At 38.2% G+C, this 17,495-nt stretch overlaps 2 protein-coding genes across 2 annotated transcripts in view; one reads left to right on the top strand and one right to left on the bottom strand.

The window, feature by feature from the left end:
- Positions 1 to 391: 391 nt before the first annotated feature.
- Positions 392 to 3,936, bottom strand: LOC134351565 (small integral membrane protein 30-like). Its single transcript, XM_063057880.1, has one exon. The coding sequence runs from the start codon at positions 3,890 to 3,892 to the stop codon at positions 3,710 to 3,712; it is 183 nt and encodes a 60-aa protein (XP_062913950.1). The 5' UTR covers positions 3,893 to 3,936; the 3' UTR covers positions 392 to 3,709.
- A 393-nt stretch (positions 3,937 to 4,329) lies between these two features.
- LOC134352228 (uncharacterized) overlaps positions 4,330 to 17,495 on the top strand; it is a 224,394-nt gene continuing 211,228 nt past the window's right edge. Inside the window, exon 1 of the mRNA XM_063059522.1 lies at positions 4,330 to 4,496. Within this exon, the coding sequence (XP_062915592.1) occupies positions 4,466 to 4,496 (31 nt within the window). The 5' untranslated portion in view covers positions 4,330 to 4,465. The remainder of the gene's footprint in view (positions 4,497 to 17,495) is intronic.

Raw genomic sequence — 17,495 nt, 5'->3', positions numbered from 1 at the left:
ACTGAGAACACAGCCAGTGACACTAGATTGAAACACGTCATTAAACAGTGGATGAGTAAACAAGCAACCAGATTGCAAGTACATATTAGGCAAAAGATTAGGAAAGATCTTATAGATTTTACTGATACTTGGGAAAAAAACATTTCTATTATGTGCAAATTGAGAAAATGAGTCGTGCAAACAAATTAAGAAATGCATCAACACACAATTACAAAAATGCTCATCCCTCCTCCACACAACATATGCAATTTTAGCCACATTATGTGGCTCATACTTCACAAGACCAATTTCATGCACGATTAAGACTAACTACTAAATCTATTGTTTTCTAGTATTGCTTAGTTTTGAGCAACCAATTTTGACTCCCCCCCCCCCACTTATCAAGTCCCAAATTTGAAACTATCATCTTCCTGAAGGTTAGAGGTACGTTGATGATGCAATGAGGTTTATATTTACAGGTAACAGCTATTCCCTTCATCAGCGAGGTGTACTGGTTCTGTAGGTTCTTGACATTTGATTGCTCCCCGCATTGCTTTCCAGCATTTACTTTTTGACCCTCTTGCTTGACTGTGCTTTTCTGTCTTTCTCTTACAGAAAGAAAGATGGACTGTCAATCAAAGAGCATTAAGACAATTGGGAGTACAGAGAAGAATTATTTCTAACTCATTTTGTTTAAGCCTAGCAATAAGATGAGAGAGCAGTGTACCATTATCACAACTGTGCAGTAAACATATTCAATGTCTAAATGTTTATTTGCGAAACAGAGCAACTTAATGATCTGTATCTAGTCCCAGTTAACTAAATATTTGCTCAATCTGTTTTCAGATAGATTGAAAGTGCAAAATGTCACATACCTTCTGGCAGACACCAGGGACTACAAAATTCTCAACAACAGGTGAGCTGATAATTCTGAACTAATAGTTATTTATAGAATCAAGTGGCACAATACTGACAGGAATGGAATAAAAATCATGGAGATAGTGGCCTTCAACCATTAAATCATTTAACTCAACAATGGTCAGTCTATACCTCAACTTACCCTATCCCTAAATTGATTCAAGGTATATACTTCAAATAGCAACTACTGCATATTCTTGAACTGATTTGAAATTTACATGAAAATTAGCTTCAAAACACAATGCCAGAATTTTTCCAACAGAAAGATTGTCAGGCTGTGAAGATATGACCAGCACAATGGCCATCTACAGAAGTTTCTAATTTACTACAATAACCTTGCAAAAGTTGAGCCATTATTTTATTGAGTGATGAGCAGGCAGTAGCCAAATAGCCTACATCTGCTTCTATTTTATTGTTTGTGGTCTTAAGTTAATGCATTTTATTTCTAACAAGTAACATCACAAGACTTCAAGAGATTAATTATCCTGAATTTGAGAAGAGAATAAAGGCAGATAAGAAGGTGCAAGAGGCCAATGCACACCACAAGCTATTAATATATTGAATGTACATCCAATTACATTTTATTACAGTACTTGTCTTAGACATTTCTATTCCATTGATACAAGGATAATGTATCACAGTAAATGAACCAAAATATTCCTTGCGGCTGTTATCAAATGGAGTACTTATTGAAGGACGAATGGTTGACAAATGCAAAATATGACTTTATCAATGCTGTTCTCTATATGACTAAGTATACAAGACTTTAATATAGATATGCATTGATAAGTTCATAAAATTAGCATTGGTAACACTAATACAATTACTTGACTCGCACATATTCCACAACAATCTTGTGTGCATATTACGCATAAAATTAATGGACTAGATCATGAAAATAATTCAGGATATGAAAACTACTAGTATAGGTGTTTGAGACTTAAAGAACAGGAAGTTTACAAGCTGCAAGTAGATTCAATGGAAAGTGGGGTCAATAAGAAAACTTCACATTGCCAAAGTTTTCAATCATCTGTATCTTTGCAAATAGGTAATCTTCAATTTCTAATTGAGTAATTATCACATTTAATAGATTCTGAAAGCAAAGCTTGAAACAAACACTATGCAAATGCTAATTAGGGAAATAAATTATCATATGAAGGCCCAATGTAGTATGTATAACTATTCTTCTTATAACCAAGCTCCAGGTAGTGTTGTAGCCTGCCTCACCCTAATTAACAATCACAGCAAACTCCATTTGAAGCTGGTTCACAGGGCATGGTCTTTTCTGAAAAATATAGCTTGGCAAACACAGATGATTGAAATAGTTTGATATCAGTTGAAAGTTTCAAAACCTTGTTGCATATTATCTTGGGTTCAACTCAGCCTGTCATGTTTCAATACATAACAGTGATTATTGGATGTGGTACACATTTTAAGTTGGCTTTGCAACAGTGTACTCTGCTGTTGGCAAGTGGCAAAATGTCAGTTAACCTGTGCTGTAGCCTGTACAAACTTAAGCCTGGGGCTGGTTTTAAGCCACACAATTTAAGACATGGGTTCTCAACCTGGTGACATGGACCCAGGTTAATAATAGGTTTCCATGGCATTAAAAAGTTGGGAACACCTGACTTAAGAGGTAGCTGCATCAAAATCACAGGGGAAACAACAGATTGTAGGTGCTGGAATCCGGAACAAAAAAATACTGCTGCAGGAACTCAGCAGGTCAGTCAGCATCTGTGGAGGCAATGGGATACTCAATTTTTCAGGTCCTAATGCAGGGTCACAACCTAAAATGCCGACTTATCCCATGGTCCAGAAGCTTGTTTTAAATCTACAGGAATTCTGATCTGGATTCCTCTCTTGCTGTTTAAAATGTTCACTATCACAATTATAAAAATACAAGAGCTATATAAACAAATTTATATCATCCGAATTTATAGAACGGGCAGCTGTAGTAACAAGTTGATGCCCGCCAAACAATTAAGTGATTAATGAACACGTTTTAAAACCAATTCTTCAAAGAAACACACCAAAAGTTGATACGTTGTGCTACCTTCACAAAAAAGGCAGATTCATACAAATCGCATAGTATTAACTACTCTAGTCACTAAAGAAATCCACTGGTTGAAGACTGATCTCACCGTTTCTTTGTACAACTGACAGCAATGCAAAAACTAAGCCTACAAGGAAGCGTGGAACAAAAAGACTGCAAATGAACAGAAGTGAAACGTTATCGCAAACACTGGGTTTTTGCGACACCAGGTGGCAATATTCAAACTAAGGTGGGGGGGTTTCAATAACCGAAACGTAACAGTTCCACTCGAACACATGTCCAACTTTTACCCTGGCGAGATAGATTACTGAACGTTTTGCGCAAAGATCCTTAGGTGTAAAAGTCCCAGCTTCTCGTCAGAAGCAGTGCGTGTTCCTGCGGGTAGCGGAAAAACTGAAGCCAGGACGAGCACTTCCGCGTTGTAATTTAGTTTCTGCTCCAATTCGGCCTTTGAGAAACTTTTAAACGTCACTTTGAAGGACTGCGAGCCAGCACACCTGGTCAATAGCACGGTCTCGGGACTTTAGGGAGGGTGGAGGGTCAGAGAGATCCAAAAGTTGTCGCCTTGCAGAGACGCCCATGTGGCCGGTTCAGGAGTGCAGCAGCCGGGAAAATGAATGGGGCGAGTCCCCCGCAGCGTCCCGGCGAGGAAGCTCGGCACGCCGGCGACCCCCTCCCATCTCTCTCGGGGTTTCGATGAACCGGTTGCTCTGGGGACCCGGCCGCGGCGACACTTGCATCTCTTTGGCTCGGCTCGGCTCACAGCTGCCCGTTCCTCCTGCGGGCGTACCAGCCCAGGCAGGCGCACAGCCCCACCGTGCTGAGCGCCAGTCCCAGCAGCAGCGCCACCGCGTCCCCTCCGTCCAGAGCCTCGGCTCCCGGGACGGCCGCCAGCAACGTGACCAGCACCAACACCAACTGCAATCTCCACCAGGAAGCCATGTTGCATGTGACAGCCTGATCACTTGATCTCCTTCTATCAGATGATCACACTCAACTTCCGCCCTCAACTGCGGGGCGTTGCTTCCATTCAAAGGTGGTAGCGTGACCGGAGCGGCGAGCCGCGGCGCTAAAATCCTTTATGTTATGTTCAGTTTGTGTTATAACACTCACGCTTTTCATTTTGCCCTCTTATTGAGTAAACATTCCTGCAATATACACATTCAACCATCGACATGGACAATCGAACCAACCTGTTGCCTCCCCATAAAAAAACATAGAACCAGCAACTAGTCTCGCACTATTTAATAAAACTGTTAAATAGTAGTTATTTATGTAAAGGAAACTGTGCTTTTTTTGTTCATTCCTGTCATCAATGATGAACAATAGCTCCTACCATAGGTCGGGAGGAGCATTTATATTGTGTGCAGTTCTCCAGCCGGGGTTGTCTGTAATTCTAACGACGCATGGGCAGTGGTTTGGAATCCGGGATTATCACCCACAGCATCGAATCGGCGGAGCCGGTTCTTCTGTCTAGGAGTTTAAACTTTCATCTGAAGGACAAAGTATTCTTCGATGCAGCTGATCTTTCGCATGACACTAGATAGTAAGCAACTTTGCTTTTGTTGGCGATGTATTACTTATTTTCTTCACATTCATTTTGGCCTAGACCGCGTGCTGAGGATGACTTTACTTCCACTCTCTTTTTGAGGTGGCCGACGAGTCCCTGTGTAGGTAGGGTATGTAGACATTGCTTCGGGTGGGTTAGGAGTAGTTTGAATGAGTAGTCACTGAGAGTGTTGTGACACCTGTATCACCGTTTGGTTTCTCGCTGCCTCCTCCCTTTCCAACACTGGTTGCAGCGAATGGTTCGCTCAGCAGACGAGATCATTGGCTGTCAGCTATTGACATTAAAATACCCGTTCATCGCCAGAGCGAAGAAAAGAGGTGAAAAAATTACTGTTGACTCCGCACACCCTATCAGTCACCTCCTTACTAAATTGCCATTCGGGAGACACTACAAGTCCTTCGCCATCAGGACCACACCATCTCCAAAGCTTCTTCCCTGTAGCCGTCCAGCTTCTCAACAAAAGCCACTGTGGTGTAATACCCTGACTATCCCTACACAACATCTGTTCAATGGTCTTTCCTGCTCTCCTTGTTCTGTTGATAATTATTGAGTCTGCTCATATGGTCATAATTATTTAAGTTTGGTTATTGATGTTTGTGCATGTGACCGTTCTGCTAGTTGTTGATTGCCCATGGCTGTTTGCTCTATTGTCTTGTAAATTGTCGGCTTCTATTGCGTTGCGTATTATGGCATTGTTCTGTGCTTTATACTTGTCACGGAACCACAATTAATTCTGGTATGTTTCACATACAGTACTGGTAATAATGAAATGTGATTCTGCAAAGTACATGATATAAATAAAAACATTCATTTCTGATGGAAATAGGATTGATAAATCATTGCCAATCAGTTCCTTGGGATATAATGGGACTTCAGCAACAATCCTTATACAGGAGTATAAGAAATGCAAGATAACACTTCAGAAGGAAATCAGGAGGGCTGAATGAAGACATGAGGTTGCACTAGCAGACAAGGTGAAGGAAAATCCTAAGGGCTTCAGATATTGTATATTAAGAGCAAAGGGAGAGTAAAGGATAAAATTGGTGCTCTGGAAGATCGGAGTGGTAATCTATGTGTGGATCTGAAAGAGATGGAGGAGATCTTAAATGGATGTTTTACATCTATATTTACTCGGGAAACAGACAGAGAGTTTATAGAAGTGAGGTAAAGCAGCAGTGAAGTCGTGGAGCCTATTCAGATTACGGAGGAGGAGGAGGTGTTTGCTGTCTTGGGGAAAATTCAGCTGGATAAATCTCCAGGACCTGAAAAGGTGTTCCATTTGACCCTGTGGAAGGCTAGTGCAGAAATTGCAGGATCTCTAACAGATATTTAAAACATACTTTTTACCGGAGGATTGGAGGGTAGCTAATGTTGTTCCATTGTTTAAGAATAAGCTATGAACTTATGGGCCAATGAGCCCGACATCAATAGTGGGAAAATTATTGTAAGGTATTCTAAGAGACTGAATCAATGAGTATTTGCATAGACATGGACTGATTGTCAATGTGGCTTTGTGTATGCTAGGTTGTGTCAAACCAATCGTATAGTTTTTTGAGGAAGTTACCAGGAAAGTTGATGAAGGCAGCATAGTGGATGTTGTCTACTTCAACTTTAGAAAGGATTTTGCAAGGTCTCACATGGGAGGCTGGTGAAGAAGGTTTGGTTGCTTGTCATTCAAGATGAGATAGTAAATTGGATTAGACTTTGGCTTTGTGGGAGGAGCCAGAGAGTGGTAGTAAATGATTGCCTCTCTTGGGGCCTGTGACTTGTCATGAGCTGCAGGAATTGGTGCTGGGTCCATTGTTGTTCGTCATCTGTATCAATGTTCTGGATGATAATATGGTTAATTGGATCTGCAGATTTGTGGATGACACTGAAATTGGGGATATAGTGGACAGTGAGGAAGACTATCAAAGCTTGCATCAGGATCTGGACCAGCTGGAAAATGGCAGATGGAATTTAATGCAGACAAGTGTGAAGTATGGCACTTTGGGAGGATCAACCAAGGTGGGTTTTACACGGTGAGCGGTAAGGCTCTGTGGTAGAATAGAGAGATCTGGGAATACAGATCCATAATTCATTGAAAGTGATAGTCACAGGTAGAGAGGGTCGTAAAGAAAGCTTTTGAAATATTGTCCTTCATAAATTATTGAGTGCAGAAATGTTGAAGTTGTATAAGATGTTAGTGAGGACTAATTTGGAGTATTGTGTGCAGTTTTGGTTACCTACCTAAAGGAAAGATATCAATAAGATTGAAAGAGTACAGAGAAAATTTACAGGGATGTTTCCAGGACTCGGACTTGAGTTATAGAGGAAGGTTGATTAGGTTAGAACTGTATTCCCTAGAGCATAAAAGAATGAGGGGAGATTTGATAATGGGTTACAAAATTATGAAGGATATAGATAGGGTAAATGAAAGCAGGTTTTACCATTGAGGTTCGGTGAGACTAGAACTGGGGATCATGGGTTAAGGTTGAAAGGTGAACTGTCTAAGGGAACTATGAGGGGGAACTTCTTTACCCACAGCGTGGTGAGAGTGTGGAGCGAATGAGCTGTCAGCACAAGTGGTGGATACCCGGTCGATTGCAACATTTTAAGTACATAGAGGGGAGGGGTATGGAGGGTTATGGTCCAGGTGCAGGTCGATGGGACTTGACAGATTAATAGTTTGGCATGGACTAGTTGGGCTGAAGGGCCTGTTTCTGTGCTGTAGTGTTCTATGACTATGGCTCTATAATCCAGTAACAGAACATCTATTTGGAAGGTCACAATGATTCCAGGAATTTCACTTTTGTTGCTATACCCAAATCCATACAAACTTTAATAATTTTCTATCAACACACATCAAAGTTGCTGGTGAACGCAGCAGGCCAGGCAGCATCTCTAGGAAGAGGTACAGTCGACGTTTCAGGCCGAGACCCTTCGTCAGGACTAACTGAAGGAAGAGTTAGTAAGAGATTTGAGAGGGGGAGGGGGAGGGGGAGATCCAAAATAATAGGAGAAGCTCTTGGCTCCATCCCTCCCCCTCCTGTCTTCTCCTATCATTTTGGATCTCCCCCTCCCCCTCCCACTTTCAAATCTCTGACTAACTCTTCCTTCAGTTAGTCCTGACGAAGGGTCTCGGCCTGAAACGTCGACTGTACCTCTTCCTAGAGATGCTGCCTGGCCTGCTGCGTTCACCAGCAACTTTGATGTGTGTTGCTTGAATTTCCAGCATCTGCAGAATTCCTGTTGTTACAATTTTCTATCTAGCTTTTTGTTTGAACTAATTTTCTTGGTTCATCTTTTCCATAATGTGAGCCTCTGACTTGTATATCCTACCTGTTAGTTGTTCAGTTCTTTGTGATAAACCACACTACGGATTTGACACCTTCCTGCACTCCATCACAATCCTGGGAGAAATGACAACATCTTGGAGTGATACAAAGAAATGGAGGCAAGGTAGCACATTCCTCTGCTTCACATCCAGGAACTGAACTCTCTCATGTACATCATTCAGAAAAATCATCCCTTAGGAATCAACTGATTGACCTTTCCAACATCTGCAGTTGAATATTTATCTTATGTTTTAACTACCAGAACAGAACATACTGCATTAAATTTGTTCTACTTGTAATGCTATACAGGACCATGGAGAGAAAGATCTGCCTATGAAAGCTGATTTATTTTTAGAGGAATTTAAATAAGAATTCAAGTGAGGAATTCAAATCTTAACTGAAAGTATCATGGAAGATCCAGAACAATTTGGGAAAGCTATCTCTCCATTTCAGTGGAAGCAGCATTATTTCTGAGGCGACTATCTTGGTTGTCTACTGAAATTACAGTGCTGCACGGAAGCAAGGACGACACTTAATGTAATTCCAAATAAATTGAAATGTATTTAAGACCCCACCAATGAAAAATACTTGCAGCCAATTTTTATTGAAGAAAATAATAATGATGTAACTTCAATGAAGGTATACCTCAGCAATTGGTCCCATTGAGGAATATAATTCTAATATCTTAATAGATGCCTCAAAAACACATAGAAAGTATATGTAACTCAAAATAGATGGCAAATAATACTCTAACTGAAGAAATTAATGTTTCAAAGTTCAAAGAAACATGTAAGGGATAAAATTCTGCCTCTTGAAAATTTTAGTGCTTTTTCTAGATAATTAAGAGGGTCTGTTCTGTCTCCTGCGTTTTATTTCCACATTAATTGATATTAGCCAAATGAATTGTGTTCTAAGAGACTATATACATTCATTTCCATGTCAAATACATATTTGCATTGGTTGATTGTTTTTGGAACAGTTTGTCAAATAAATAAGCCAATAAATTTCTATATACATGTATTACTTATCCAAGATATTTTATCAAGTATGTTTATGTTGGGATTCCTATGACTCTGGCTATACACTGGACATACATAATCATTTTATACTCGATTGACTGAATGCTGCGATTGTAGCAGGATTTTGCAGATTGAATATTGTGAAGTATGTACAAGCGCTGTCGAAAATTCCTGTTTATTATTTTGATGGCAGGGAACACCATCAATGTCCTCCTGCTGGTTAAATAGAAACCTGACCATTTTGATTTCTGTGGGGTATGTTACTTAACACCATTTATGTAATCTTGCATGATTTTCCCATGTGGAGAAAATTCTAGCTGCCTTTGAGGGAAAGAAGTTGAAAATGCAGTTGCTGGTTAATGGTTAGTAATCATGAAAGGGGAAATGGAACAATTTAACTGGCATAAGCAGATGTCCTATTGAGCTCTCCAGTTACTCTGGTAAGTAGAATCCCCAACCTCTACAGCAGGGGTTCCCAAACATCAAGCCAAAATGATCATCATAATGGATCTCTTGCTGCATTTATTTAGAGCCACATCATTAGGTCTGCTTGTCCTTTCAGAGGGCAGAATGGAAAGCACAGAGTAAACGACACATTTTACTTGCCGCTTGGCTAGGTTGTGTAAGTAACCAGGTATTACACTAAATGAGTTATCTTGACAAACTGTAACAGAGAGACTTCAGTTGGTTATTCACCCACCTAGTACCTGATGGGCTATTTAATTAATCATGGGTTACTCGTGTTCTAGTTCCATCCACTCGCCTTCATTTCAAAATCTGTGATATCCTTGCCAACTAAACCTTATTAAATTTCAGTTTTAACATTTTCTACTGAATTGACATTACAGCTTTATTGGTGTGGGGGTAATTTGCAATGGGATACTTTACATAGATTTATTTGTGAAGAAATGTATCCTAATTTCACGGCTGAAATAATATTGGTGATGACACCTTTACTGACTCCCCCATTTGAAGAGATACTGCCTTAATCTATCCTATCAACTCCCTTAATATATTAGTCTAATGAGGTAGCTCAATTAGATCACTCTAACCTTCAGTGTTCATAGAAATGCAAGGCAAGCTGATAGAACTTGTCCTTGTAACCGTACTTTTTTTGCTGGTGTATCATTCTGGTGAATTACTGGTGTGTGCCTTCAGATGCAGAGCCTAGATGTCAACGTGTCATGCCTGGTGGGGCCAGCTAATGTTGGTGCATAGTTTTAGTAGAACTTCTACCTCTTTGTATTCTAGCTCATTTAAGATAAAACCCATCCTACTGTTAGGCTTTCAATATTTTCCTTTACCCATTTTCCAACTTTTAAGGCTTTCTTTACCTCAAACCTAAAATATTATTTATCATTCACAGTTTCAAGCTTCTTCCCCTTGGAAAATATCCTCATGTATGAATATTCCAGAATATTCCGCACTGGATTTCATCTGTCATTGTTTTGCCCACTCATTAATCCTATCAAATCTCTTTGCATTCTTATGATCCAATTAATAACCTTGTCAACAAACTTAGATATAGGGAATCATGTTCCATCATCCAAATCTTGTTTAAGTATGATGAAAAATTTGAGAGACCAGTACAGACCCCTCAAGGATGCTATTTGTCATAGTCTGCCAACTTAGATGCCTGTTTTATTGTTTCCTAGCTGAAAACTTATTCTTTGTTCCAGCTAATGGATTGCCTCTAATTTTAAGTCTTTATATTTTTGTCAACTGATTATCAAGTGGAGATACAGGAGACTGCAGGCACTGGAACCTGGAGTAACAAGCAACTTGCTGGGGAACTCAGTATGTCAAGCAGCATCTGTAAAGGTGGAAAGGCTGACGTTTTGGGTCCTGATGCAACCTGAAACATTGACAATTCCTTCCCCCTCCACAAATGCTGAGTTCTAACAGCAGATTATTCCTTATGTGGAACATAATCAGATTCCTTCTTTAAAAACAATAATTTAAGGTTCAGATAGACACGAGTTGCCTTTCAGAGTTTTCCACATGCAATCACGGGCAGCACAGTGGTATAGATGACAGAGCCACTGCTTCTCAGCTCCAGTGACCTCTGTTAAATCATGATCGTCAGTGCTGTGTGTGTGTGTGTGGCCAAGTTTGGACATTCATCCTGTAACTCTGAGGGTTTCCTCCTGCATGCCAAAAATGTGTAGATCAGGAATTTGATTGGCCACTGTAAAAATCCTTGAAACTGCCGCTGTTAATTGACCACTGTAAATTGTCCCTGATGTGTAGGTAAGTGGTAGAACTTAGTGGCACAGATGGGAATGCAGGGAGGATAAAGTGGGATCAGTGTAGGTTTACTGTAAATGGGTGTTTGATGGTTGGCATTGACTTAATGGGTTGATAGACCTTTTTCTGTGCTTTATCTCTACAATTAATGGTTTAGGAACAGTTTCTTCTCCGCCATTAGATTTCTGAACCGTTGGTGAACACTAGCTCGCTATTTTGTTCTATGATATTTCTTACTGTAATTTATAGTAAATTTTATGTTTTTACACTGTACAGCTACTATAAAACGATATTTTTCACAACTTATGTTCATGATAATAAGTCTCATTCTGGTTCTGATTCAATGTCCGACAATTTTAGTCCATTTTCTGCACCAAAGTAAATCCTCTATTTACATCACTCTTTGATGTGGGTTTCAACCTCTGGCCAATGTATGCTGCTCGGCATTCACTGGGAATGCTGTAAATGCCAGCCAAACTGAGTCCCAGGTGGTGTTGCACAGGAGGAGTATCCGTTTGGGTTACCTGGAGAGATTGGCATTAGCAGAACACTCTGTTCACAATGGCCATAGAATTGATTTTGACAGCACCAAACTTCTGTGCCACGCCAATGGCTTTTGGGACCACCTGGTAAAGGAAGCAATTGAAATAAAACCAGAGGAAAAGGACTTTAAAGAAGATGAAGGTCTCCCTCTAAGTAAGAACTGGAATTTGATTGTAAACAAGATGGGAGAGTGGAAACCTGATTGGATGAGGGCTAACCAATCAGAAAGGACAGAACACTGGGGTATAAAAACCACCAGACTAGACTTGCCCAGGCATCAACCCTGATGAAGATGGCTGAGTTTGTATTTGAAACATTGGTGAAAATCAATACCTGTACTCGGCTGGAAGCCTAAGTAGAGTTTATTTGTTTAATTGTCATTTTCTTTGCAGTTTAACAATTGATTATCTGTTTGTATTTTACATAATTACTTATATACAAATAACTACTTTCTATAATTCCAACTTCCACATAACAGTTTAAGTTCCTCTAGTGGTTATACAAAGTATAATTCTGGAAAGCTCTGGAAGTTTCCTTATTCTGCAATACTTAAGTGCTTTCTTATTTGTTGACTTGGTACTACAGTATTCGAATCAATGCTTTCTAATTTGTTGTCTCATCTACACATTTGAATGGAATTTTCTTTATCTAAGTAGTATAAAAATACAGTAACAATTTTATGCTAGGTACCATCTTTAGTTTCTTCCTCTTGTCTCAAGTGGTAAACCCCTATCACTGGCTGTTTCAATTTCCCTTTGTTTTATTAACTCAATAAAATGATCATGAAGCAACAAATTTTGTGCCTCTTTCCTGACTTCTAAATGAACCTTGGATCAAAAACATCAAAATCCAACACATGTAAAAAGCATTTTGTAAAAACTGCAGTTGGGGTAAAAAAATTATATTGGAATTTATTCTCAATTTATTTCAGTAATGTACCTTGGTCAGACCCTACTTAGAGTACTGTGTTCAGTTCTGGTCACCTCACTATTGAGAGAGTGCAGAGGAGATTTACAAGGATGTTCTCTGGTTTGGAGGGCGTACCTTATGAGAATAGGTTGGATGAACTTGGCCTTTTCTCCTTGGAGTGACAGAGGATGAGAGGTGACCTGATAGAGGTGTATAAGATGATGAGGGTCATTGATCATGTGGATAGCCAGAGGCTTTTTCCCAGGGCTGAAATGGCTAACATGAGGAGCATAGTTTTAAGGTGCTTGGTAATAGGTACCGAGGACATGTCAGGGGTAAGTTTTCCACACAGAGAGTGGTGGGCGCTGGAAGCAGATACAATAGAGTCTCCTAAGAGCCTCTTAGATAGGTACACGGAGCATAGAAAAATAGAGCGCTATGCGCTGGGGAAATTCTAGGCAGTTTCTAGAGTAGGTTACATGGTTGGCACAATGTTGTGGGCTGAAAGGCCTGTAATGTGCTGTAAATTTCTATGTTCTATGTTTTTAATAAATGTGATTTGAATGTTGTTGCTTTGGGACTTCCAAGCAATGAGCAGGTGTTTGCTGAAAAAACATTGGGCCAGCCTTGCAGCCATTTTGAAGTTGAAACTTACTCATTTTGGAAAGCAAACCCTCACTTTAACTTGGTTTTCACTCAACTGGAAATGGTCAAAGATAGCAATCAATCCTGGCTGCTCTTATAATGAGCTAGAAGCCAACTATAGACCTACATTTGGTAGAACAATCCTAGGTTAAATCTTACTGGAGGCCAGTTAAAGAAATTCAACAGTGGGATATAACTGTTCGGATTTGAGTTCCTGTAAATCAGAACTGTTACTCTAAAATGGGCTTATGTTACAGGTAATTTTCATTGGCTTTTTCCTGCCAAGTTAGCTTTGTAGGTTTGTGATCAAGAGTTTAAGTTAGAATAATGTTTGTTGTTGCATTTATAATTTACAACATGAGCATCCTGATGGAACTCCCATGATTTTCCTGTAACTTGAAGAAAAAGTTGTGAAATTGAGAGTTGTTAGTCTGCCTTAGTCATGCATAACAAATGAAACACAGGCTGAAAAAAGGTTTCTTTTACACACATGTGACAATGTAGATATGTTAATCAAAGAACCCAATCTTCTTTCTTGTATCACTCCCACCCAACTTCATAGTTTTGTAACTTTTGCCTATCAATTAGCAGTCTTGTTTTAAGTGTTATGGGAGTAGATTTTTAGCTTGATTTCCAGAAATTTAAATATCATTAAGGTGATTTCAGTAGTGGATGAAATTTCATGAGATTAGCTTTATGCCAGGGGTCCACTGACCCCTTGGGTTAATGGTAGGGGCCCATGACATAAAAAAGGTTGGGGACCCCTGCTTCACACTGAAGTAATCAGTTTTATAGCCCTCCTCTTAGTTTTTGACAGTAAAAAGCATATTTTCTAAATTACTTTGGGGGGGGGAGTGTATCTCAACTTCAACAGTACTCCTTTATTGATGATAATCCAGTGTACTATGTAGTTCATAAATGTTATTTACTTTCCAGAATCTCTTGCAATAATGTGAAGTGCTGCTGCACTTTATCCATTCAAGTGAAAAAAACACTTTGCTTCTCTTCAAAACTTCCACGATCAAGTTCTAGTGAATCTTTATTACACCTTTCCATGCTCCAAGTGAACCGATCAATGAATGCCAAGAAATACTTGGAATGTTACAATCAAGGCTTAAAAAAACAAATGAAAGAATCTGCAGATGCTGGAAATCTAAGCAACGCACAGAAAATGCCAGAGGAACTCAGTAGGCCAGGCACACTTTTGTGTGTAGTCAATGTTTTGAGCTGAAACCCTTCAGCAGGACTGGATAAAAAATATGGGTTGTCATGTCCCCATTAATTTTACGTATTTGTTTAATTTGCCACTTCGCTGAAAATGGCTTCAATTGATTAGGCAGTAGCTTACCAGTTTTATCTCCGTGAATACAAAATTGACTTTCAATTAGTTGGCTTTCAATTAGATACGTTAAAAGAAGGTCATACTAATTTTAGTTTCAATACGTCTCTTAGATGTTTCAGGATCAGGTACCAAAGCATATTTATGGTCCCCCTTGAAATTATGACACTCTTAGAGAATTTTATTCTAAATTGTATATTTCTGACTCTGTCAATGATAATATTGCAATGAATAATTTTTTAGATCAATTAAATATTCCTAATCTTTCGATAGATGATTGTAGGCAATTGGATCAACCTATTTCCCAGGAGGAGATTGCTCAGGCTATTTGAGAATTGCATTCTGGGAAATCCCCAGGACCCAATGGATCCTCTGGAAAGATTTATAAGGCTTTTCCCTCCTTGCTTATACCACACTTATGTTTTATCGTTACTGATTCCTTTAAGGTAGGAGGACTACCGCAGTCTTTTTACGAAGCTTCCATTTCCCTCATTCTCAAAAAGAATAAGAGTCCTACTGAATGTTCTTCGTATAGACCTATCTCTTTCCTCAATTTTGATACTAAAATTTTAGCTAAAGTGTTGGCTCGCAGACTTGAAAATATTATATCTTCTATAGTTTCGGATGTTCAGACAGGTTTTATTAAGAATCAATATTCCTATTTTAATATACAGCATTTGTTCAATGTTATGCACTCTCCATCTAAGGAAATATTGGAATGTGTGATATCTTTGGATGCGGAGAAGGCTTTTGACAGAGTTGAATGGAACTTTCTATTTACATCCTTAGAAAAATTTAATTTTGGACCTAATTTTATTCATTGGATTAAATTATTTTTTTTTACCTCCCTCTGCTCGGGTCCTTACTAATTTTCAGAATTCTAAACCCTTTAAACTCCAATGTGGAACTAGACAAGGTTGCCCTTTGAGCCCTCTGCTTTTTGATTTGGTATTAGAACCCTTAACAATTGCTTTTCTAGAGTCTAAAGAGATCACTGGTATTTTAAGGAGAGGTACTATTCATAAAGTGTCGCTCTATGCTGATGACTTATTCCTTATCATTTGTGTTCCGTTTACTGACTAATTTTAGTCAGTTCTCAGGATATAAATTAAATTTACAGAAGAGTGAACTGTTTCCTTTAAACAATTTATTACCAACTGATAATTAACCTTCCTTTTAAAATTTTAAGAAAACAATTTACGTATTTAGGAGGAACAATTACTAAGAATTATAAAGATTTATTTAAGGAAAATTTTCTAAGTTTATTGAATTATGTTAAAAAAACACTTTCTAATTGGTCGCCTCTCTCTTTATCACTGATTGGCCGAATCAATTCTATTAAAATGAATATCTTATCTAAATTTATATACCTTTTTCAAGCTGTGCCTGTTTTTATTCCTAAATCTTTTTTTGACTCTTTGGATTGAATTCTTTCTTCCTGTATATGGAAGAATAAAAAACCTTGTATAAATAAAGCTCACCTTCAAAAAACCAAACAGAACGGAGGATTTGCCTTACCCAATTTTAGGTTATATTATTGGGCAGTTAATATACGTAATAGTACATTCTGGATATATTACATTAACCATGAGAATTGCCCTATATGGGTTTCTTTGGAAGTCAACTCTGTTATAAAATTTTCCATTATTTCTTTACTTGGATCCTCGCTTCCTTTATCTTTAAATAAACTAATTGACAATTTGGTGATTAAACATACATTGAGGATTTGGTTACAGTTTAGAAAACATTTTGGTTTATTGAGATTCTCCCTCTCAAGTCTCATATTTTCTAATTGTTTTTTCAAACCATCTTTAATTGACTTAACTTTTAAAGAATGGGATAGATAGGCTATTAAACAATTTCAGGATTTGTTTGATGGAGGGCATCTCTCTTCTTTTGTGCAACTTGCAACGAAATTTAACCTTTCCAACACTCACTTTTTTCGATACTTACAGATTAGAGATTTTTTAAGATCTCAATTACTTACATTTCCTACAAGTCCAGATAAGAATATAATAGATACAATTTTTAATCTGAAACCCTTTGATAACGGTTCAATATCGTACATTTATGTTCTACTGTTGGGGCTGAAAATGGCCTCTTTAGACAAAATTTAAGGACACTGGGAAAAGGATTTACAGATTTTCATATCTGATGAGAGCTGGAAGATTATTTTAAAATTGATTAATTCTTCATCATTATGTGCTCATCATTCTTTATTACAATTCAAATTGCTACATAGAGTTCATATGTCTAAAGATAAGCTTTCCTGCTTCCATGCAGATATTTCCCCTTACTGTGATAGATGTTCTAATGGAGTGGCCACACTAATTCATATGTTTTGGACATGTCCGAGCCTTGAAAAATTCTGAAAAGATGTATTTCAAACTTTTTCTGCACTTTTCAATGTCAGCTTTAAGCCCAATCCTTTGACTGCCATGTTTGGTATTATTGAGGATAGTACTACAAAACTGAAGCCATCTAATTTGCGGGTGCCTTGATCTAGAGGAGGTCCATTGTTCGATTTCTGGTTCTAAATATGATTTTCTTATGTTATGGGGACCCTTTCTGAATTATTTTCACAATCTTTGAACTGTTATTAAAGTATGGATCTGAGCCATTATTATTATAATATCATATGGTAAGGTATTTTTCTTTTTTTTTACCAACCAGCTCATTTTGGTAGTGGGGGTAGATTTTCTAAAATAAAATATAATTATTTTATTTTATTTCATTTCATAATTCAATCTTTTTTTATACATGATGTTTTGGAATATGGGATACTGTGATCATATTACTGTGATTTAAATGTAATGTAATTCATATTATTTACTTGTATCCTTATGAATTTTTTATTTGTATTCATGTAATTTATATAATATCAATAAAAATATTGAAAAAAAAGTAATATGAGGATCAAAGTTGTAAGGTGGAGGCCAGGGGAGGAAGAAGCACG

Source organism: Mobula hypostoma, chromosome 9 (genome assembly GCF_963921235.1).
Source record: "Mobula hypostoma chromosome 9, sMobHyp1.1, whole genome shotgun sequence".
In the NCBI taxonomy this organism is placed as follows: Eukaryota; Metazoa; Chordata; class Chondrichthyes; order Myliobatiformes; family Myliobatidae; genus Mobula; species Mobula hypostoma.
Note: the sequence above shows the minus strand (reverse complement) of the source record. Positions and strands in the feature narration are given on the sequence as shown.

Bases quoted from the DNA above. Each gene is read 5' to 3' on its own strand.
- LOC134351565 (XM_063057880.1), bottom strand. From the start codon at position 3,892: ATGGCTTCCTGGTGGAGATTGCAGTTGGTGTTGGTGCTGGTCACGTTG.